The sequence below is a fragment of the Chionomys nivalis genome, chromosome 1, assembly GCF_950005125.1.
Source record: "Chionomys nivalis chromosome 1, mChiNiv1.1, whole genome shotgun sequence".
In the NCBI taxonomy this organism is placed as follows: domain Eukaryota; kingdom Metazoa; phylum Chordata; class Mammalia; order Rodentia; family Cricetidae; genus Chionomys; species Chionomys nivalis.
In genome coordinates, this window is record NC_080086.1 from 49,931,704 (window position 1) to 49,956,413 (window position 24,710).

General features: G+C 43.7%; 1 protein-coding gene and 1 non-coding gene across 2 annotated transcripts in view; both read right to left on the reverse strand.

Annotated features, from left to right (window-relative positions):
• Positions 1-10,116: 10,116 nt before the first annotated feature.
• LOC130889809 (small nucleolar RNA SNORA27) lies at positions 10,117-10,245 on the reverse strand. Its single transcript, XR_009058646.1, has one exon. It is a non-coding gene; the product is annotated as a small nucleolar RNA SNORA27 (small nucleolar RNA).
• A 1,286-nt stretch (positions 10,246-11,531) lies between these two features.
• Positions 11,532-24,710, reverse strand: part of Gxylt2 (glucoside xylosyltransferase 2) — a 93,033-nt gene continuing 79,854 nt past the window's right edge. The window contains exons 6-7 of the mRNA XM_057780440.1: positions 19,171-19,343; positions 11,532-13,100 (exon numbers count right to left, since the gene is read on the reverse strand). Of these exons, the coding sequence (XP_057636423.1) occupies positions 12,918-13,100; positions 19,171-19,343 (356 nt within the window). The 3' untranslated portion in view covers positions 11,532-12,917. The remainder of the gene's footprint in view (positions 13,101-19,170; positions 19,344-24,710) is intronic.

Below are 24,710 nucleotides of genomic sequence, written 5' to 3' on the forward strand. Positions count from 1 at the left end.
ATTTACACTCACAAAAAGGCAGAAAGAAGAAAAAGAAACTGCTTGTAATATAAGGTTAATGACAAAACTGACAATAGTAAAAAACAACTTAATATATTTTTAAGAGACTTAAAAGTACATACCGTTTTAAAATGTGAGACTTATGATTTTGTAGTCTGAAATGAGATGTAATAAACAATTATTATACATAGAAAGTGAACCGGAATTGGGCAACGTGGATGCTTTTGATGGGCCCTATCAAAGGCATGACACTGTGCAAAACACATGTAACAGAGTTAACAAGAGGATTTTAGTGAAAACCTGGGGAAAAGGCAGGGTATACATAAGTAAAACTGGGAGCGCTTGGTCACCTGACCTGGCTCTCAGTCAAGATGGTGGTGAAGTCATCTATGTAATAAAGTTAACACTGGGGAACCCAGCAGGTAATACCTCAGTAAAGATGGCAGAATTTGGTCACCTGACCTGGCCCTCAGTCAAGATGGCGAAAAAGTCACCTGACCCCAATCAGAAGAGAAGAAAGAGGAAAGAGACAGAGAAGAGGAGAAACGGGGAGACACGTGCACAAAGAGGGAACAGTAAGAGATTCAAGGTGGTGGGGAGGGGGAAGCAGAAGTCGCCAGGAGTGGGCATGGCTTGCCTCTTAAAGAGACAAAACCATAACACCAGTGCTATGTCCAGATCATGGTGTCCCCCCAAAACCAACTAGGAGACTGAGTCCTATGTTTTAAAGCAAAGAGCCTTTATTCTTACACAAGTTTGCAAACGCAGACTCTCCGTATGCCCAATGTTTTAGAGTAGAGAGCCCCAAGCTCAGTTAGGGTTGGGTTTTTATAGCAGCACAGATCAGGGGTGAGGAATTTCTAAGGTTCAGGACCCCTGATTGGCTAACATTTGTCTAGGGGTGTCCTGGTTTAAAAAAAAAAATGATGGTGTGTGCTGGCAGGTGAACCTATCTACAATGATTGGAATGTTAGGAATTTCCTTTCGATGGTTTGTTCCTGGGTGGTGCCTTGGGTGGTCTCAGTTTGTGGTCTTTCCTGGAACTAGGTATTGTCTTAGGGTAACCACTGAGACTTAGGCATCTTTTTAGCTTGTCATGGCTGGGTCCCACATCAGCAATAGCAAACCATCCGAGTGTTAGCTATTGCCTATATTACCACACATGTGCCAGCAATAGCAAACCATCAGAGGACCTGTTCTAATCACTGATGAGGTTTCAAACACTTGGTATAACCAAAATGCTATAATTTCTTAATTTTTCTTTTAACTCTGTATTCTTGAAAAAAATTCCTAATAAGAACTTAAATGAAAAATCCAGTTTCTAAGGCAGTGAGATGGCTCAGCATATAAGGGCATTGCTGCCAAACCTGATTACCTAAATTTGATCCCTGGGCCCACATAATGGAAGGAAAAAAAAACTGATTCCTACAAGTTGACCTCTAATTTCCACAAGTATACTGTAATACATGTGTGTGTGTGTGTGTGTGCATGTGTGTGTTACATGCAGATAAAAATAATTTGTAGAAGAATCCAATTTTCTAACATGTCATTTAACCCAACATGGCAATTCCACAGAGGGGAATGTTATGTGTTCAGTAAGAACAGGTGTTCTCACAAGTTCCTTTATAGTCACACTCTCCATATCCTAGATGACATACACACTACAGAAGTGAGGAAGATACATTGACACTCATGACTTTGCCTACAATTGTAGGGGACTTCTAAACTGCTCTTGTCTAACAGATAAGGCGTATGACAAAATACCCCTGTTGTCTATTTGATTAGATTACTGAATTATTTCTGGGGAGGTCTCTATGTGACCAATGGTTGTTCACCATTCAGGGAAAATGAGTTTTTTAATTATTTAAAAACAAACACTAGGAGAATAATTTTTTTGGTGCTTTGGCCCAGCTTGGAAATGTCATTTTGTCATCTGGACATGGAGACAGTTTCTGCAGATGGAAAGATGCTATTGAAAGGACATGAAAATTTGATGGCTGGAATCCTAGAAGGATGTCCAATGGTTTTCAATAAAATATTCAAGACAAAGGCATTGAAGAAAGAGATACATTTCCCTTGGCATCATTTGGGCCTTTGAATATACACAGATTTTTTTTGGGGGGGGGGGTAGGAGTGGAAGACAGGTACCTTTTCACTTACCAAACCAATCCAAGTTCATATTTTGTCTCTTTGTCTCTCCGTCTCTATTTGCCTCTGTCTGTCTGTCTGTCTGTCTGTCTGTCTGTCTGTCTCTCTCTCTCACACACACATACACACACACACACACACACTAAATGAGCTATGTTTGCTGTCATTTACTATTTAAATAGTTAATGATGAAATAAATTGGTACCAGGAATAGGGTGGTTTTCAGGAAAAAGCCCCCATACAGTCATACAGAACAGTCTGTGGAAAGAGTGAAAAATTAAGCAAGCAGAAAATAATTTAAAATGGTCTCTGCCTTAATCTTATCTTCTTTTTAATTTTATTTTATTTTAAATAGAAAACAAACTATCTTTTTTTTTTAATTTTACATACCAATCCAAGTTCCCACTCCCTTCCTTCCTCCCATTCTGTCCACCTAATCCCTCACCACACCCCCCATCCAGTCCTCAGAGAGGGTAAGGCATATTGCCTTGGGGAAGATAGCTTTATCTTCTTATGGGTAAATAAATCCCTAAGAAATGAAACAACTCAATAAACTTTCAGTGAACAGGACTTTCTACTTCTGCACCACAAAGATGTATGCCACCACTGCCCAACTTAGGTAAAACCGTTTTTAAGGGTCACCAAAATCAATGTTCTGAAGCTTTGTTGATAGGACTGGGTCCCAGATGAGCATGTAGCCAGATAATTTATTTCTTCTATTAACTGTGATGAGGAGTGTGTGTGTGTTCATCATCAAAGTCCAGGACAGAGAACAGGATAGAACGATTGTTCCTTTAAGGTGTGTCTACTGGGGGAAGGTAGTCAATAAACTAAGTATGACATTAGTATTGTATTGCTACCATTTCTTTCTTTTGATTTTTTTTTTTGGGACCAAATTATGTAGAACAAAGTATTTTGGAGCTCACAGACATCCAGCTGCCTCTGCCTCCTGAGTGCTTGGATTAAAGGCGTGCACCACCATGCCTGTCTTACTGTCATTATTTCAATAGACAGACACAACAATGTACAGGGTGACACATACAAATGAGTGTACGAGAAGGCCCGGTCATCTTTGGGGGATCACGGAAAGCTGTTAAAAAGAAATGCCTCTTTCATTAAGCTCTGAACAGGGAGGCAAAGGGGATGCTAGACGGAAGAATGGAAGTTAGGGAAGAAGTGTGGAAAGAACGCCAAGGAGGAAACCTGGGGATGAATCGCACAGAGACTGCTTGGGATCTGAAAAGCGGCTTGGGCATTATTCTAAGAGCAAAAAGGAGAGGTGAAGGGGCCTCCCAGGGAGGAGTGGGGGCTGAGAAGAAATCAGAGTCAAAATAGCAGGAGGTTGAAAATTTGGATCAGAGGACTTGGATGCAGGGAGTAATAATGATTACGTGGAAGTAGCAGGGAAGATAAACAGAGGAAGCTAACTCAGTTGGTTGTTATTCAGGATCTTGATACAACTCTGTGTCACACACACACACACACACACACACACGACATGATCTCACTAGCTTCAAACTCAAGATCCTCTTACCTCAGCCTCTTGAGAGCTGTGATTACAGGCATGCTCTGGGGTGCTTGACCTAGGGTGTAAATTTTTTTTAATTTTTATTTTACTTTATGATTTTTTTAAATTCTATTTTAAAAACAATCTTCTTTTACATATCAATCCGAGTTCCCTCTCCCTCCTCCTCCCGCTTCTACCATCTCTTCCCCACCCTACCTCCCATCTACCCTTCAGAGAAGATGAGGCCTCCCATGGGAAGTCAACAAAGTCTGTCATATCACCTGATGCAGGACCAATGCCCTCCTCTCTCTATCTAGGCTGAACAAGGTATAAAAACCATCCTAAGTGAGGTAACTCAATCCCAGAAAGACAAACATGGTATGTACTCATGCATAAAAGGATATTACATATAAAGCAAAGGATAACCAGTCTACAGTCCACAATCCCAGAGAAGACAGGAGATAAGGAGAACCCTATGAGAGACTGCTGTGGGACAATGGTCTGTACCCTGTCACTTGTATTTTAAATAAACGCTGATTGGCCAGTAGCCAGGCAGAAAGTATAGGCAGGGCAACCAGGCAGGAGTAGAGGCGGGACAACCAGGCAGGAGTAGAGGCGGGACAACCAGGCAGGAGTAGAGGCGGGACAACCAGGCAGGAGTAGAGGCGGGACAACCAGGCAGGAGTAGAGGCAAGGCAATGAGAATTGTGGGAAGAGGGAAGTTTCAGTCTGCAGTTGTCACCCAGACACACTGGAAGCCAGACACAGAGCAAGCAAGATGTGACTGCCTCAGCGAAAAAGGTAGCAAGCCACGTGGCTAACACAGACAAGTATTATGGGATAATTAGTAAGTTATAAGAGTTAATAAGAAGCCTGAGCTACTAGGCCAATCAGTTTATAATTAATGTAGACCTTTGTGTGTTTTCTTTGGGGTGAACAACTGCGAGACCAGGCATGACAGAAACCTCAGTCAACAAGAGACAGATGGATCTCTCTGGAAGGGGAAGTAGAATGTAGCTTTAACCATTATTGTTTATTGCTTTCTAGCCTAGCATCTTTCTTTCATTCCTTTTTCCTTTCCCTCCTTCTTTCTCCTCTTCCCCTCTTTATTTGGGGATCAGGGGCTGGGGATTGAAACCAGGACCTTGAGCATGCTAGGCCAGTGTCCTACCCTGAGTTACACCCCCACCTTCAAGTAGCACTTTATTTAGTATAGTTTCCAAATCCTCCGAATAAGACCTTGGGAAGACATGCCAGACTTGTTCCATGGTCTGAACTTCCATCTCCTTCCTAACTGTATGGCATCATAAAGGAAACATATTCTGAAAAACATCCACTCGTTCAATAAGCATCAAGAATCGTGTAGGTATTGTTGTGGTTCTACCAGTCTGGGACCTCACACCTTTGCTTTCACACCCTTAATATTTTAGCTTTACACTACCTTAATATTCACCAACTAAAATGGGTTTAAAGGTGCTTTCATGAACTCTCGGATGTGAGACGTACACAGGTCAACAACATCCCATGCTATGTAGGTCAAAGGCCATGGCAGAGCAGCCTTTGTTTGGATTTGGGTTGGTACAATCCAACTGGGTTTATTGTATCACAAGTTCCTACTTTAGTATCCAGGTCCCTGGTAGCCGCATTAGTTAGCATTTACATAGAAACCAAGTGTTTATCATGTGCCAAGTACTTAATGTACATTTCTTCAGTTGTTCCTCAGAACATTACATAATAGGAGAGTCACCTTTTATTCTCTTAACACAAGGAGGCTGGTAAGGGGTAGAGAATTATGGTCTATCAGATGATGGTAGCACAATTTAATTTTGAGGGGCTGGAGAAATAGCTCCCTGTTAAGAGCAGGTACTGCTCTTGCAGAGGACTAAGTTTGGTTCCCAACAACCATATTGGGCTGCTCACAACAGCCTATAGCTTGAGCTTCAGGGAATCTGACTCCATCTTCTGGCCTCCACAGGCACTGTACTCATGTGCACATACCCACAAACGTACACACACAAACATAGTTAAACAGTTTTTGGTTTATTTTGTTTTGAGACAGGGTTTTTCTATATATATAACCCTGGCTGTCCTAGAACTCACTCAGTAGACCAGGCTGGCTTTGAACTCAGAGATCTGACTGCCTCTGCCTCCTGAGTGCTGGAATCAAAGGCATGTGTTACCATGGAGGCAGTGCCTGGTCTACAGAGCTAGTTATAGGATAGCCAGGGCTACATAGAGAACCCTGTCTGGGGTAGGGGTGGACACTTAAAATATTTAGTCAAATATGAGGGGAAAAATTCAGTAGATAAACTGAACACCTTGTGCTGATTTTAAAAAGAGATGATAGGAAAAATACTTCTATCAGCTTAAAACCTTTGAAGCGCCGGGCAGTAGTGGCGCACGCCTTTAATCCCAGCACTCGGGAGGCAGAGGCAGGCGGATCTCTGTGAGTTCGAGACCAGTCTGGTCTGCAAGAGCTAGTTCCAGGACAGGCTCCAAAACCACAGAGAAACCCTGTCTCAAAACACACACACACACAAAAAAAAAAACAAAAAACCAACAACAACAACAGCAAAAAACACCTTTGAAGCATTTTGGTTCCTTTTGTATGTGCTATAGCCAAACAAGTCAAGCACAATTTTGCTAAATACAACAAGGGATTATGGAGAGATCATTCTCCTATTCTTTAAACTCTGTTCATTATTCCTTGGATAAGGAAGACGACTAAAAAAAACAAATAACTTGCTGGGTGGGGGTGGCACATGCCTCAATCCCAGCACTCTGGAGGCAGAGGCAGGCAGATCTCTGTGAGTTTGAGTCCAGCCTGGTCTACAGAGCGAGTTCCAAGACAGGCTCTACAGCTGCTGAGAAATCCTGTCTCAAGAAACCAAAACAAAACAAACAAAAACTAAAAAACAACAACAACAATAACAACAAAAATCAAATAACTTATGACACTATTATAAGCACAGTAAAATTTTTAATGATTTTTAAAAAATAAACTATGCTACTTATTAAATACTCTTTACTAGTTATACATACTTAAGATACACTTTTAGGCTTAACATCTTATAAAGAAAAACATACATACATACATACATAATTCAAAGGTAATATCAAATAACATATATTTAAAGCTTTTAGTTTAAAAAAGGTAAAATGAGAGATAACATTTAAAAAGATGAGATAGTTATTTCATCTTGGTACTTGTCTCCTATTTTACTCATTGTAATAATTTTTTGTCTTTGGATTATTCTTTTTTAAATGCATTTCTTTGCAAACAAAAGTACAACCACAAAAACATCAGCATTTTCCAATAAAAAAATGCACTCAATGACTCCTTAGGAGCTCTGAACAACGGACACGCTTTTTCAATGACAACACAAGCATGTCAACCCAGTGAAGCAAAACTGAACCCGATTCTCACATGTTCACACATGTGGTGACACACCAGTTTTATGTTGAAGACTCAGGAGAATATTTCCAGTTTTGACCTGTGAAAAACAAAAACGAGAACAAAGCGCCCTCTCTTGCCCGAGAAATCTTGTCGGAGTTAGATGGCAGCAGGGTTATTAAGAAATGCCCTAAGCGTTGACCATGTATAATTCTTCAACTCACAGATACAGCCGAAGTTGGCGTCTCTTCAAAGGCATGTGATGGCCGGGCAGTGGTGGTGCACGCCTTTAATCCCGGCACTTAGGAGGCAGAGGCAGGCAGATGTCTGTGAGTTTGAGGCCAGCCTGGTCTACAAAAGGAGTTCCAGGACAGCCAAGGCTATACAGAGAAATTCTGTCTTGAAAAACCAAAAACCAAAAAAAACAAAAAAAAAAAAAAAAGAAAAAAAAGAAAAAAAAAAGCATGTGATGTGGTGATGTGTCTGCATGGGGCATGAATACATGCATGTGTAGACTTTAAAAACGCCTGCCTGAAAGGTCCCATCTAAATGGGCTTCTCTTCCGCCTACACAGGGGTTCCCAAGTTCTGTTTCTTGGTTCACTAAAGCCCAGGTTTTATACTAGCCAGATATTTATATCAGAGACAGAGAGAGGAAGGCAAAGATGAAAAAAGCAGCAAGAAGCAGGGAGGTGGTGGTGCACGCCTTTAATCCCAGCACTCGGGAGGCAGAGGCAGGCGGATTTCTGTGAGTTCAAGCCCAGCCTGGGCTACAAGAGCTAGTTCCAGGACAGGCTCCAAAGCTACAGAGAAACCCTGCCTCGAAAAAACAAAAAACAAAAACATACAAAAAAAAAAAAAAAAAAAGAAAGAAAAAAAGAAAAAAGCAGTAAGAAACAAAACCATAAGAACTACTCTGATCTGTTCCATGACACAATTATAGTAGCAGTGAATGTCTGAACTTGATCATGAAACAATGTCCATTTTAGTTCATCAAACATATGGCATTCATCCTTTATAAGTAAATGCCAAATAATATTTACTAGAATTCTACGCTTGTGTCACAGCTATCCTGTTCACAGGGCAGGCTATGATTTTTAAGTTACTGGATCACAGTAACTCTGGGACAGTGCTCTCTCTCCCTCCCTCCCTCCCTCCCTCCCTCCCTCCCTCCCTCTCTCTCTCTCAAGTGTGTTTTGTTTCGTTTTTGAGAAAGGGTCTCACCACATAGTCCTGCTGGTCTGGAACTCACTCTGTAGGCCAGACTGGCCTTAAACTCACAGAGATCTACCTGATTGTCTCTCAAGTGTTTTGAATTTTTAAAAATTGTACGTGTGGGTATTTTGCCTGCATGTATGTCTGTGAAACGCGTGTATGCTGGGCGGACATTAGACCCTCCTGGAACTGGAGTTACAAGTGGTTGTAAACCACCACGTAGGTGGTAGCAATTAAACCCAGGTCCTCTGGAAAGTGCTGTCAGTGATCTGAACCATGGAGCCATCTCTCCAGTCCTATCTGACTGGTCCCATTTTTGCCTGAGAAAGGCCCGGCTGACTTGGTACTCACCATGTAGTCCTGGCTGGCCTCTGAGTGCAGTCATCTTCCCAAACACTGGCATTACAGTCGTGAACCGCCATGCCCAGAGCTACTGCTGAGAACTACGACTGATTATTCATGGTTTGGTTTGCTTGCTTCTTTTTGCTTATGGTCACTATAAGTGCAATCGTAGAAACGCTGGCCAGCCCTTGGGAGTGTATAAATGCCCATTTCAGAAGCAGACAGTGGAAGTATAGACGGCTCACAGCAGAGCGCTGAATATGAGATCCAAATGTTATGAAAGGCTGATGCGTAGAGTGTTGTGCCCCAAATGCTAAAATGTAATTGTCAAAGTTGAGGAGACACTCAAAGTGATTTTGTCGACAGCACTTGTTCAAGTATTAGAATTTTCATGTAAGTTACAATTTCTCAGATTTATATTGGAAATAAACAGCAAGAAGTAATGCCAGCCTTTCTACAAACTCTGACATTGGAACCTCACATGCCAAAAGCATGGTCACCGCTTGCTATTCAAGAGGGCTCTGACATTCTCCACAGAACCCATAGCTAAGAGAGAAGGCAGGAGAGGGGAGATGTGGTGGTTTGAGTGAGAACACCCCCATAGACTCATATTTGCGTGCTTAGTCCCCAGTTGATGGAAGGTGTGTCCTTGCTGGAGGAGGTGTGTCACTGCAAGTGGCCTTTGAGGTTTTGAAAGCCCACACTAGGTCCAGTCTCTCTTTCTGCCTGCTGCCCTTGGATCAGGATGTAAAGCTCTTAGCTACTGCTCCAGTGCCAAGCCTGCTTCCCAACATGATGATAACGGACTAACCCTCTAAATGTAAGCAAACCCTCAATGAAATGCTTTCTTTTATGAGAGTTACCTTGGTTGAGGTGTCTCTGCACAGCAAAACAACTGTGACTAAAGACAAGGGGAGAGGAGGGGAAAAGGAAGGACAGACCTGGAGATGAGAGAACCAGCCCAGCCTTAGCTGTCCCAGGTACAGATTTAGTGCAGCCTAAGGAGTACAAAGGCAGCCTGTGACTTCCTACCACAGATTGATCACGTTTTAGAAGTTCATTGAATAAATATGCTCTTGTATTTCAAAGGTGTTTGCCGGGAAATACCAAAGGCAGAGAAAGCCCCACTTTGTATCTTAGTATGGATAATAGTTACCACTTTTTGGTACAAAGAGTTGGAAGAGAAATTTTCTTTCTTAAATTCTCCACTAAACACTAAAATTTTTGAATACAGCATGGCAATTCCATGGTGGGGGAAAATCACATTAGGTCTTAAAGTGTCACATGATCATAATTGGTCCTTCTAGAATGTTTTAAGAGTCTATCATTGACCTTCACTGGCAACAGTGTTACAGATTCCCCTGGCATCAAACAGAAGAGAGATGTGAGTGGACCTGGTTTTCATATAGTCAAAGGTATTGCTGTATTTTGTATTCAAACACTTCTCCGAAGACTGGACAAAGGTTTTTAGATCTGGTAACCAGTGAAAAATCTACTTTTTTTTTTTTTTTCAATGTATCCCCTGACAGGTTACAAGACAAACACTTAAGTTTGCCTGAGTTTTAAAAGGTTATTTCCTTTGCCCCACTTGAATGGCCAATGAAGACATTAAGTCCAATTGGCAAAGTGAAAGGGGGTGCCAGTGAAAAATCTAAATAGCGCTCGTGGGTTCACTGAATGTTCTGAACAGACAAAAAGCAAGACTGGACTCAAAGCCAGTGCTGTAGTGTATATTCTGGCTCTGTCACCAAAACCTAGTCTGTGGGTATTTACCGCGCATCCCACGTGGCCACAGCCGGAAAGAAAAAAAAAATAAGTGTCATGTCTGCTGGTGAGGACACAAAACAAGAGTGGAAACGAGAGCTGTGCATCCCAGGGTGGTTTCCCTGAGAACCAGGCTGTAGGCGAGAGGGGGGAGTGGTCGTAGCTTAGCATTCCAGCTACGCACCTGTGACTACCATAGCTGCGTCTACCCCATCTGCCTTTGTAGCACAGGTTTTCCACTATCTCAGGACGAGCCATTTCTGCTGATACAGGGACGGAGATAACCTACTGGATTATGATATACGGGGTACTACATCGCATTAGTAAAAATAATGTTTATTATTTCCCACTTTCAGTTTGCTTTCTGTGTAGAAGGAAGAGGACTGAGAATGTTTATTTTCAATTTCTTCCTCCCTGGGAAACAGGATTCATCTTACACAAACATGTGTTTTATAGAAATGTACTTCTATCAAGTACACTCCTTTTCCCTCTGTTACTTCACGGAGGTGATACAGGCCCCTCCTAGTTCCCTAGGCTGCCGAGACATCAAAAAGGTTGTTTATGTAAAAGTCATTTGAGATAAATAAAGCATTATGCAAAATGTCCCTACCCTGACTGCAACCTTAAGAGCAACTAGGGATTAAGTCAGATCCCTCTTGGGGATAGAATAAGAACTTCCTCTACTGTAGCTAGGTGATAGAATTGCAAAGCCTCTAAGCTAAGCACTGGCTAACCACAGCGAAAAAGAAAAAAAAAAAGGTAGAGACCTGAGACTGGCAGGAATTTGAATTTTCTTGCTTGTGAAATCATCTGAAATATTTACTCTGATCAAATTAAATCTGAAACTGGAGCTGGGTATGGTGGCACACACCTGTCTATTCAGTATTTACTTGCAAGTGGAGGCAGGCAGGTTGGGAAATCTTGTCTTAAAAATACAAAACACAACAAAGCAAGGGCTGGGGAGATAGTTCAGTGGTTAAGAGCACTTGTTGCTCTTGCAGAAGACCCACACTTAGTGCCCAGCACCCATGTCAGGAGGCTCACCACTTGTAATTCAAGCTCAAAGGGATTTAATGCCCTCCTGCTCTGGTATCCACAGGCACCTGCACTTACATGCCCGTACACAGACACACAGTTAAAAATACAATTAAAACGACAACAAGGAAAGCCCCCTCAAAAGCCTGAACTTGTCCTTGGATTTCTACCCACTGCGCAGAAGTTCAGTCAAGTGCTCTTGTCCGTGGAGAAATACAAAATCAGACCTCTTTGCTAAAGAGATCCCTTGGGCTTTCTCTCCGAGGCTTTTGTTGCATAGAAATTTCTCCTGATTGCGCCCTCCTCGGAGCGCGGCAATTCTTCTGGGATGTACTCTCAGACACACGCTTCATCTTGAAATGCTGCCCAATTAGCTGGTCTGAAAGCCTCTTCCAGACACAGCGGTGCTGTAATTATCTCGTCTGGCTTTTTAGTCTCCTACGTGAAACCTTAGCACAGAGGCTGATCTTTACCGAGGTCGCATGTTTTAAATGTGTTACAATGGGAACACAGAAGTCAGGGAAGTCTTAACGAGTCTGGAAAGAAATACATTACAATGGTGACAACCTCTTCCAGGGGTTGGTAGGATTACATCTAATCTAATCTTGACTGTGATTCACTGACCTTTATTCTCTCCAAGTTTGTCTGTCTCACAACATATTATTATTTTAATTTTAATTTTTAAAAGCTATTATTTTGTGCACACTGTTTGTGTGTCTGTTGGCTGTGGAAGCTAAAAGAGGGTGCTGGGTCCCCTAGACCTGGAGTTACAGATGGTTGTGAGCCATTATGTGGGTCCTGGAAATGAAATCCAGGTTCTCTGGAAAAGTATTCAGTGCCCCTGGAACTAGAATTCCAGACAGTTTTGAGCTGCCATGTAGATGCTGGGAATTGAACCTGGATCCTCAAGGAGAGCAGTCAGTGCTCTTAACCACTGAGCCATCTCTCTAGCCCCCTATTGTTATTTTTAATATTACATATCTTTATTTGTGGGTGTGTGGGCCCACATGAAGGTCAGGATAACTTGAGTCAATCCTCTTCTTAGAATCCTCTCGATCTGAGGGAATTGGGAACACAGGCCATCAGGCATAGTGGCACATGCTCTTACCATTTAGCCATCCTACCAGCCCCAACACACATTATTTCTTAATGGGGGTGAGAGAGCAAGTTGCATAGGAAGGTTCTAAAGAATATCAGGTAATTATGACCTTGCATACACTGATAGGGTCTCATATTTGAGGGCTAGGAAAAGTTCCCTTTTCTCTCTCAACCTGCTGGGACAATGTTAAATTCATAATAATAACTTTTTAAAAAAAGATAAATAGTATTTAAAAATAATAAAGAAAAGCACTTTCCCTTTTAGGGATAAACAACTCAAGCACAATGTAACCAGGCATTTGAAACTCAGCAGTCACAGAGCACCAGTAAATATGCCCACACACAAATATCCGGGCAGCATAGGATCCATGTCCTCAGTCACAGACGCCAGGCTGACTCAGAGCAAGGGGGGCACTCAGCTCATGGAGTTGGGGCCCATGTGGATGATGACGTGCTTCTCGTAAGCCCTTTTCATCGTTTTCTCAATCTGCTTCAGAAAGACCTGGGGGATCCGTCCACACAGCGTGTGCACTGTCTCCAAAAACTTCAGCTGGAGCGGGTAGTACATGGATTGGAACAGATTGTCTTGAAAGGGAAACTGAATGACAAAAAGAAAGAAAGAGCCTGTGATTGAAGTGCTGATTAAAACCACAAATCACTCTCAGTAAAACACACGACACAGTGCAAAGTGACTAAGCTTTGACCCAGTGGTACAGCCCCACGGAATCCTGTAACTCTCTGGGGTCTCAGTTCTGTTTTCTCTTTTTCTTTGAAGTAGGGCTTCCTCTAGCTGAGAATGACCTTGACTTTGGAATCCTTCTACCTCCATCTCTAGTGTGTTGGGATTAAGGCATATACCACAGTGCCTAGTTTTCCTGTACTGGAAAACAAACCAAAAAAGATGATTTACTTGTGTTTTCTAAGGCTCTTCAAGTTTGAAGACAATGTAACAATATCTACCACTAAGGGGAAGACTATATATATATATATGATCACCCTTATTATATATATTATATATTTCATATATATATATGATCCCCCTGATTAGAATGTGTACGTCTAAAGCAGATAGTCATTTTGAAATCTACTACAACAAACGCTGAATTTATTATTTTCAAAAGATTTATTTGTTTTCACTTTATGTGTATGCATGCAAGTATGTGCACTATGTGTATGCCTAGCACCCACAGAGGTCAGAAGAGGGTACCGGATCTCCTGGAACTAGAATTATGCCACCATATTTGAACCTGGGTCCTCCGCAAGAGCAGCAAGTGCTCTTAGCCTATGAGCCATCTCTCCAGCCCTTATTTATTTATTTATTTATTTATTTATTTATTTACTTATTTATTTATTATCTTTTTGCCATTCAAGAAACTTAATGGCATGTCTGTGGTGGCTACAGAAGGTCAAGAGTTCAGCAATTGCAAGTTAATGTATTGGCCATGAGCTTTCTTTCGCTATTCTAGGCACCAGGTTGGGATACAGCTCACTGGTGGAGCACTTGCTTAGGATTCCAAAGTCCTGAGTTTGAGCCACAGGATAGGGTCAGACACGGAAGCTGCGGGGGAGGGGAAGGAACTAAGAGGCCAAATGTCAAACATAATTTTGAGTTTTTTAAATTCACTGTGTATTGGACATTTGAAGATTTGTCTTGTTTTAATATCTCTTATTTTTTCATGTGATACATGAATGAGCAGCATTTTCCAAAATCAACCTTTTGGGCTACTTAGAAACTAGCATGTGGCAAGCTTTATCACCATCCTGTTGAAAGAGAAAGGGCCATGGTAGATCATGTCAGAGTTTAACTTCTGCCAATGAAAAGCCTAAGGAACAGAAAGGTTAAAGGGCAGGCCCCTGGCCCCAGAGCAGAGTGAATGGGTATCAGCTTTCCTAGAACACACCTCCCACTCCTTCAAGGTCATTAGAAACGTTGTCTTAGCCTGTGGATCAGCAAAGTGATGGGGTAACTCGAGAATGGGCCACACCAGCTCAGGTTTGGGACACCATCGCTTTCTCTCACAGCCCTCAGCCAGCCAACCAGAAGTCCCATGAGTTCTATCCACACAGCCCCTTCTCCCTACCTTCCCACTTCCCCAAATGTCCCTGCTAGCTCAGCTCTTGCCTGTATGGCTGCTCTCAACCTCACAAATGGCCCCGTGCCTCCCTCTTGCAAGTCTGCAATTAGTTGACATAAGTCACCATAAATCACGGCTGTCACTTTCCTGCCCAGACTTCCCATTGCAGTCCAATTCTCGCCGCAAAAGCTCCGGGAGAGCTAGAGCGCTGCTGCACCTGCTTCCCTCCCACTAGCTCTCCAGGATGGTTGAGCTGACTATCATGGTGTGCTCCGAGCACACCAACTTCATTCCACCTTGGAGAGTCTCCAGATTATGTTGGTAGCATCTTCCCTAGGAATGCCTCCATCTGACCGTGTTTCAGGATGGCACGGCCTTCCCTGGAAACCTGAAACATCCCTCTGTAGCCAGTTCTCTGCCCTCACCATCCTGTTCCTCTTAGAACGTAAGCACTTTCCACTTCTGATAGGCTCTTTCTTTGATTGCGATGGGAAACTTTTATATCATCTGGTTTTTTCTATTAGAACAGAGATTCTTGACCACAGACAGGGCTTGGTGTATATGCAAGCTTCCACATTCTGGACAACTGGAATTATTCCTACATAAACTAGGCTTTGTAGATGACTGATGAAAGAATTGCTAAAGAATATCTGCCTGATGACTTTTGGGAGGGCCATGATGGGAGCTGTTATTCCTGTCATCCATCACATGAACACATAGACACACAGGGTTAGGCTGTGTGCATACGAGAGAAGGAAAGACAGCAAGCTAAGGAAAGAAACAGATATGAAATGTTTGCCATTAAAACATCTACATACTAAATACAGCTGCCAGGCGTGTGATTAAAACATCTACATACTAAATACAGCTGTCAGGTGTGTGATTAAAGTTTAAAGGCCATCATTTTGTTACTCTTCATAACTGTCTCATTAGGAAGCTTTATTTATATAAAAGTATTTATTAACACTTTTAAAAAGTGTGTGTGTGTGTGTGCGCATGTCCACAGAGGCCAGATGAGGTTATTGAACCCCCTGCAGCTGGAGTTATAGGTGGCCATGAGCCAGCTGACATGGATGCTAGGAACAGAACTTTGGGTCTTGTGGAAGAGCAAGTGCTCTTAACCACTGAGCCATTTCTCCAGTCCCAAGAAGGTAACCTTCTTATCTTTATTTTATGATGAGGAAATCAACCGAGGCTCAGTAAAGTAACAGTAGTTAATGACTAAACAGAGAGTAATAGAAATGGGGTTTGAGCCCAGGTCTGCCCAGGCGGAGCGCCAGCTCTGATCCTTTATCTTACGCTGAGAACATCACAGCCCAGTAGAGAAAGGTAGGCATAGGGGAATACCGCATCACAATGGAGTGTCTTCACTCCCGTGCTGATCTGGAGCCAGTGCCCTGATGGAAATGCCTGAATGAAAACAGTCTTTTGAGGCCAAACTGCAGAACTCCGCGGAGTGATTAGGCAGAACTGTTTAAGAAGCAAAGTCATTTGGCTGCCTTTCTGATCCCCTGTGAGAACAAACCAGATGAGTCATAACTCAGCCACAATTGCTCAATTCCAAAGCCGGGCCAGAACACAAGGGAAAGTAGAGGGCTCCAATCAGCCCACACGGTTGCATGCTTCCTTGATTTCCACCCGTGCTGGGCATGGGTTTCCCCTGGAGGCAGTGTTTGAGTAATCAAGTGTGAGAATGTCACTGAGTGCATAGCAGATTGTGTAATTTAATCACTTGCCCTTTGAAAACCGAACAGCAGGAAACAGGAGAAGAGGTACTTGCTTAGATACATGTCAAGTGATCCCCTATGGGGAGGACAGTGCTGGGATTTCCCAAGCTGGAATTCTTTAGCAAAATGTTCATCTTGATACAGATGTGATGCAGCTGGGGGTGGCTCAGTGGGTCACACAGATGCACTGCCAGCAGGGAGATGACTCAGTGGGTAAAGTGCTTTCTGCAAAGTGTGACATTCTATGTCTGGGTCCCCAGAACACGCAGAAAGCCTGGCATGGTAGCATGTATCTATGATCCCTGCGCTCTTACAGTAGGATGGGAGACACAGATGGTAGACTCCCCAGAATCTCAGGGACCAGCTAGGCTGGCACATGAAGCAGTAAACCACGAAGAGCCCCTGCCTGCCCAGGCAGAGGTGAAGAACAACAGCCCGAGTTACTCTCTGACCTCCACACATAGCTGTTGTATGTGAATGTCTAAATCTGGCACCAGGTTCCCAGATTTTCAAGAACAAATAAAGATATTTAATAAAGTCTGTCTCAGGGGCTTGGCAAACGGTTCCTGTCGGGGTGAGGGGTAGACAGCAAATCCTTTCGGCACTGTGCACCCTACAGTCATAACTAAGAACCTCTGTTGTCAGAATGCCAGTGTAGCCAGTGGCAGAATAAGAATGAAAAAGGCACTGTGTTCTCCCACGACTCTGTTTGTGAATGCTGAAACACAAAGCTCCTACAGAGTCATCATGTTAAAAATTGTTTTGTTGTTGTTGTTTTTCTCTGCACATCTTTGGCTGTCCTGGAACTCACTCTGTAGCCTAGGTTGACCTTGAACTCACAGGGATCTGTCTGCCTCTTCCTCAGGCATGCACTCACTATTACCTGGTTATGTTGGAAAATTTTACTGATCCCTGCTCTGTCTTGGAGGGACGGTTTAAGGAGAGCACCCCTTAGCCGGGCGGTGGTTGGTGCACGCCTTTAATCCCAGCACTCGGGAGGCAGAGGCAGGCGGATCTCTGTGAGTTCGAGACCAGCCTGGTCTATAAGAGCTAGTTCCAGGACAGGCTCCAAAACCACAGAGACACCCTGTCTCGAAAAAAAAAGGAGAGCACCCCTTGTAAGTACCTGCTATTGGTTTCCTATTAGCGATCGCAATCTCAAGGCAAAAGGTAATGAGCAACACAGAGCTTTCCAAGTTCACATAATCCTGAACTGCTCCTTAACACGTGTCCACCCTTCTCTTCAAGGAAGACAGAGTGGGCTCAAACTGTATGAGGTTCCATTACCTCCACGCCAACATTGTGCATAAAATCATCGCTTATCCAGGGGAGATACATATCTACATACTGGGTGGATGCCTGAAACCATGAGTACTGAGCCCTACAGACCGGATACCCTGTGGCTATGACATGACTAGTAGGTGGGAAATATATACAGTGTGGCTACGGGTACAAAGAGATGACTCACATTCCTGCATGACAGAGCAGGATGGCATCAAATCTCGTCATGTTCCTGGGAACAGCACACAATGTACAACTTATGAAGCATGGAATTCTGGAATTTTCCATGTAATATTTTTGGGTCATGGTCACACAGGGTGACTGAAACCATGCAAAGTGAAACCATGGGGCAGGAGTTCTATCTACCAAATATGATCAACCACATAAGGCTATAGGGCTTGCCTGGCAGACCTGGTGGGAGGGGCTGTTCTTTCAGGGTCAGCCTGCCAGAGGGAGTCATTATGGGCAAGGACTTTCTGCACTGGGCAGCCAGATTCACATGCAGCTCTGAATCCCTAGCCTGATGCTCACTTCTGAAGGCCTCCCTGTTCGGGTACCTTGGCTAGGGCACTTTCCTCTACTTGGATTTAGAACCTTCTGTTCCTAACCTTGTCCTCCAGCTCTCTACTCCACGGTTCATGAGGTGCAGGAGTGTTTCCCTCAGGGCCTCCAGGCTATGACAAGATTCCTCCATCTAGGTTGTATCCACACACCCCTAACAAATCTCTTTTGGTGCTAAAAATGGTGAGCATCTCCTTTTGATTGCACTGTTAAGTCAATAAGGGACTGGTGGACTGGGGATATGGCTCAGTTGGCAAAGTGTTTGCTATGTAAGCTTAAAGACATGAGTTTGATCCCCAGCATCTACGTAAACTCTGTGTGTGTTGGAGTATACCTGTGATCTCAGGACTGGGGAGAGACAGACTGGAGTTTACTAGGCAAGACAGTGAGCTATGGGTTCTGTCTCAAAATTAGAAGGGCCGGAAAACTTGTTCAGTAGTTAAGGGCACTGGGAATGTGGACTCAATTCCCAGCATCCACATTGTGTCTCACAACCTTCTGTTATTCCAGTTCCAGGAGATCCAAAACCCTCTTCTATCCTCCAAGGGTATCGGTCACACATGTGATACATGTATGCTGTCAGTCAAAACACCATAGACATAAAATAAAAATAATTAAAAAATAAGGTGGAAAGTGATTGAGGAAGGCATTCAATGTCAACCTCTGGTCTTCAGATGCACACTCACCCATACATACACATGTAACAGACACAAACATGTACACAAATGAAGAAAAAAAAAAAGGACCAATCGCTGCTTTCAGTGTGACAACTTCTAATTGACCAGCATGAAACATGATTGCTTAAGAGCTTGGAGCTGGTAACCAGGCAACACACTTAGCTTAAACTAAATAAAACGATCTCACTTTTGTTACAGTCTCTTTATCCTGAACTCTTACTTCATAGGATGACAAAAGGCACAGGAGTTCCCCCTGGGAGTGGTTGGCCTTCACAGTCCCCATAGACCATAGCGCTTGAAGCACCAAATGCTGGCAAGCAAGCGTTTGCTTTGACGAGCACACTTACATCCCGGATTGCTTCATAGAGGGCTCGGAAAGTGGGCTGCTTATCGTCATGGTAGACGCCTCGGTTGCCGTGCAGAACAGACACACCTTCCCGCTCAGCCTCTTTGCAATTGCTTCCGTACATGCAGTGATCAGGGCGGTAGTTCCACTGGCAGGGGAACACATAGAGACACTCTGGTGGCAGAGGAAGAGATAGAGTCAGTGCCTACTGTCATCTGTAAGACTACGCTTAAAACGTAACATTTACAAGATACACGCTGCACAATTTCAATGCTTTGGAGTGTGGCTGTGAATCCCAGGTCAAATATGCATGCCACACTTGCTTAAATTCTGAGATCAGTGATGGCAGGGGCACCCATTATTGATGATAGAGGAAGACAGAACAATACCTAAAATAGGAGTTAAACCAGGGCATCAAACAGCCGAGTGTTCTAGCTTGCTTTCTGTTGCTGTGATAAACAACACGACCAAAACCAGCCTGGAGAGGAAAGGGTTTGTTTCATGTCAACTTCCAGGTAACTGTTTGTCACTGAGGGAAGTCAGAGCAGGAGCTCAAGGCAGGAACCTGGAGGCAGGCACTGAAGCGGAGGCCATGGAGGGGTGCTGCTTACTGGCTTGCTCCCTATAGCTTGCCTAGTTTGCTTTCCTAGATAAAGCTGGACCACTTGCACTATATAGGTGGCCTCACCCACAGTGGGCAGGGTCCTCCCACATCAATCATTAATCTAAAAAGTGTCCCACAGAAGTGCCCACGGGTCAACATGATGGAACTAATTCCTCAACTGTGTTTTTTCCATAGGCAACTCTAATTTGTGCCAAACTGACAAAAATTAACCAGCGCACTTGTATCTGAACCCCAACTTCTCACTCATGAACAGTGAAATCTGGAACCAGTCACTTTTTTACTGATTTTGATTATTAAAAATTTAAAATACACCAGGCTGAGGATTAGAAGTTGCATAAGCTTCATGAAGCCCTAGGTTAAATTCCTAGAACCTCAAGGGAAAAAAATACATAGCAAATGTTAACACAAAGCGCCAAGCACACAGGACTGCCCAAGAGTATCAGCAACAATCATTTCTTTGGAAAGGTTTTGTGAGGAGGACGAACTCACAAGATAGGAGGAGAAATTAAGATAAAGAGTTCTTTTCAGATTAAAACAACCCAAATATAAAACTTCCAGTGAGGCTCCATCTCCTGATGGTACGTACCACTTCCTTCCAAAACATGCTTGGGATTGACTGTCTAGACACAGGAGCCTAGACGGAGCATTTATGTTCACAACACTGATGAACACCAGCACACAGTACTGATGTGGGATTCCCCTCTGAATGCTGTGAATATAATTGGTTAATAAAGGAACTGCATTGGGCCTATAACAGAGCTATGGGAGAACAGAGCTAGGCAGGGAAAACTAAACTGAATGCTGGGAGAAAGAAAGAGTCAGAAAGAAGCCATGTAGCCCGCCGGAGACAGATGCCGGTACTTTACTGGGTAAGCACATAGATTAACAGAGATGGGTTAAATTAATATGTAAGAGTTAGCCAATAAGAAGCAAGAGCTAATGGGCCAAGCGGTGTTTTAAATAATATAGTTTCTGTGTGATTATTTTGGTTCTGGGCAGCTGGGATGAATAAGTGGTCTCTGACAGTACACCTGTGATCAGTGTTTACGACAGCTGTCCCTAGACATATAGGATCATTCTTTACCATTTTGTGGGTCACAGATCTCTTTGAGAATCTAATGGAAGCTTTAGACCCCAAGTACGCAAAACTGCAACTGGGGGTGGGGGAGAGGGATACAGATCTAAAAGAACATTTGTTTATAAGTTCAGGGTCTTCATGTCTCCTAAACATCAGCTACACACCCCACCTGCCAAACCTCAAATACAAAATGGAACTCAGAAGAAATTCAATTCACACCTTAACAGGATTTCCTGGGATGAAAAATGCAAAATATTGCACAGGTAATCATAGGAAGCATTTGTCACCTGTGTCGCTGTAGGACAGTGGTGTCCTGTTTTGACAATTTCATTTAAATGCAGGCTTTAGTCAGGTTGCAGTTCTGACAGGAACAGAAGCTTGGAAGAGCACACCAGGAAGAAAAGGTCTGATCATGTTAGATTTTGAGAAACCGGAACGTGTTTTAGAAGAAGGTAAATCACCTTGGATTTGTTGAAGAAACGATTTCTTCAATGGGGGAGGACTGTAGAGGAGAAGCTGTCATAAATACACTAGTCTGAAATAGTCAAGACACAGAAACCTGTGTTGGGTTGCAGACAAATAAGTAGCTCATAAAATGTGAGGTGAGGCAGAATCGGAGCCAGAAGTGGAGCAGCTCCCAGGATCTGGGGTGGGGACTAATTGGTGTCATCTTTTCGGCACTGCTGGCTGGTTGAACCAGCCATGGATTCTGTCCTCAGGTTTTAGGATTTAGACACCAGGGAATGGATGGTCTGACTGGTTTAGCAGGGAAACACTGGAGGGCAGGGCTCTTGGACACATGAAATGGGGAAAGAGCTATTCCATCCAGCAATGGAATCTGTTGTCAAAAGAAAGGGCAATCAGCAGTAGGAAGATGAAGATACCAGATCTGGTCTGGGGGATAGCTTAGTTGGTGAAGTGCTTGCTGTATGAGCATGATGGCCTAATTTGGTCCCTAGAACGCGTGTGAAAATAGTCAGGTTTGGTAGCATCTTTGCATTCTGAAGCAGAGAAAGTAGATCCATGCCGTTCATGGACCAACCTGACTAGCCTATGGGGCAAGCTCCAGGCCAGTGAGATTCTGTCCCCAAAACCAAGGGACCAAAACCAGGCCTGAGATACAACACCCATGATTGTCCTCTGGCCTCTACACATAACACACATGTGCACCTCCTCCTGTACACTCACAGCCACCCTCCAAATATGTAGATGTGTCTGTTTATTTGCAGGTTAACTTTGTAAATTTAAACTGTCCACTTTATGAGCAGGAGGAAGAGGAGCAGAAGGGCTAGGCACGCATCACCGAGAGGCTAAAGACAGGCTACACAATGGGCCCTGTCCAAAAACAAGTAGAAATATTAAAAAAAATTCAAAGCACTCTTTCTTGAAGCCCTTGGTCTTTGCTAATCTCTCTCTCTCAAAGTTATATTAAAAACTGGTTCCCTATGGGTGATATCCCTTAATGACTGATATCTTCAAGACCCACACAGTGCCAGGGCTCCCTTGCAGCTCTGATGATTCATATCCAGTTGGTGCTGAAGATTACAGTATGGTTTGTGTCTGATCATTTTAACTTCACAGAAAGATGCGCTTGCCACTCAATTGCTACCATCTACCAACAGAGCAGAGACCTTGCAACAGGGCAGTTGTGTTTGGTTGTTGTGGTGGTGCACACCTCTAATCCCAGCACTCGGGAGGCAGGGTCAGGAACATGACTGACAGCCGGTCTCTGTAGGGAGGTGCTTATTTTCTCTCTGTGTGTGAGTGCGTGTGTGCGCACACACATGCTGAATGAGTGGAGTTAACTTTATGCCTTCCTAGACTGTAAATATCTCTGTCTTGTCTCTTGCTGGAGGCTGCTTTCTGTCCCCAATTTCCCTAATTCCCTTTTCCCTCAGTTCCCTTGCTGTGATTTTATTTCTCTTCCATTGATATCACTCTATTTTTTTCAACCAACTAACACTTCTGGGGCCTTGTACTGAAACAACAGAACCAAAAACATAAATCATGCCCATCTCACATGGACCCTACAATATTCATTCTTGTCTCTGTGCTTTACAGAAATCAGGGCTGGTGAGCCATCCAGTTTACCAGTGTCCAGAAGCACACCTAATGTGAAGTGATTGAGCTGATCACCCTCACAGCACAGCCCTCAGGACTTCCTGAGGCTGGGTGCTTCGTTGTGGTGTTCATTCAATGTAGCCAAACAGCAGAGGCCAGGGCCCTGGGGGGGGGGGTTCCTGGGAAGGATGAGAGTAAGGACCTAAAATAAGGCCTTCAAAGAGTGTGTGTAGCTATGGGCCCTACTGCCTGTGTCCTCTGGAGATCCTGACTCCCTAGTATCAGACATTCAATACCTAGTCTGGTTATGTACGTTCCAGGGACAGCTTGGCTCTTCTCTGCCCCTTAGAGAACTATATACTTCTGTTCTGGTGGGATCTCTGCCTTGTCATGCATACCTGACTTGCTTCCCTTTCTCTGCAGTACTTTCTGGAAAACTGCTCAAAGTGATAGCCGACCTATGTGGTGAGTGTGGAAAGCTTTGTTCCTCTGGCCCAGTGCCACCAAATCAAGGTTGGTCTCCACAGCTGGGTTATTTCTCTCCCACTTGAATTAAGAACTGTTAGAAAACTATCCTCTAGTTGGGTGGTGATGGTGCAAGCCTTTAATCCAGCCCTCAGGAGGCAGAGGCAGGCAGATCTCTTTGAGTTCAAGGCCTGGTCTACAGAGCAATTTCCAAGATTAGCTAGGGCGACACAGAGAAACCCTGTTTCTAAAAACAAAAAGTAAGCAAACAAACAAAATCCAAAAAGAAAAAAAAAAGAAAAAAGAAAAGAAAAGCACCGGGCGGTGGTGGCGCACGCCTTTAATCTTTGTACTTGGGAGGCAGAGGCAGGTGGATCTCTGTGAGTTCGAGGCCAACCTGGTCTACAAGAGCTAGTTCCAAGACAGGCTCCAAAGCTACAGAGAAACCCTGTTTAAAAAAACCAAAAGAAAAGAAAAGAAAAGAAAAAAGCATCCTTATTTGCTGTGGTCTCTTATGATTGTTCTGACTGACAATCATGCTGAGCTGGGCAAACCGAGAATTCTGTCAGAGATGATGGCAACTCACAAGAAGAAAAGATGCCAGAGCCCAGAAGAACCCTGAAGACTGAAGAAACCATTGGAGTCCCTAGCAGCATCCCAAAGACATTCCCCAGAAAGCCTGGCATCACCTGATCCACGTAGCCATCTCTGCCCTTTACAGCTGGTCTGAGTGGAGTTCCAGTGCCTGGGATGGAAGCTCATTTATCCTAAGAGTTCTTTGGGGTTTTGGTCAGGTTTGCTCTTTCTATAAAAATGTGTCCATGACTCAAACTCACCTGTTAAGATATGAGCTCACAAGTTGAAGAGATGGCTCAGCTAGTAAAGAGCTTGTCTTCTTGCCTTGCAAGCACGAAAATCTGAGTTCAATTCCCAGCACCCATATAAAGGCCAGGTGCAGCAGCATCTACCTGTGATTCTAGGGCTGGGGAAATGGAGACCGGGGAGGATCCTTCAAGTCTGATGGCCAGCCAATCTTCCCAGAATGGCAAGTATTGAGGTTCATTGAAAGAGCCTGTCCCAAAAAATTAAATCTAGTGTAACTTCGGAAGACACCCAAAGTCAACCTCTGGCTTCCACATGTACGCACCCACACACATGCATCCATACTACATGAACACACGCACATGTGCGTGCACACACACAAATGTGAGTTCAGCCTTTCATTCAAGGAGAAGTTGCTTTTCTTCACATACCAAGAAATGTCCTGTGGGACCAGCTGCCTGCACAGTCCCCAGGGGCTTCAGTCACCTCC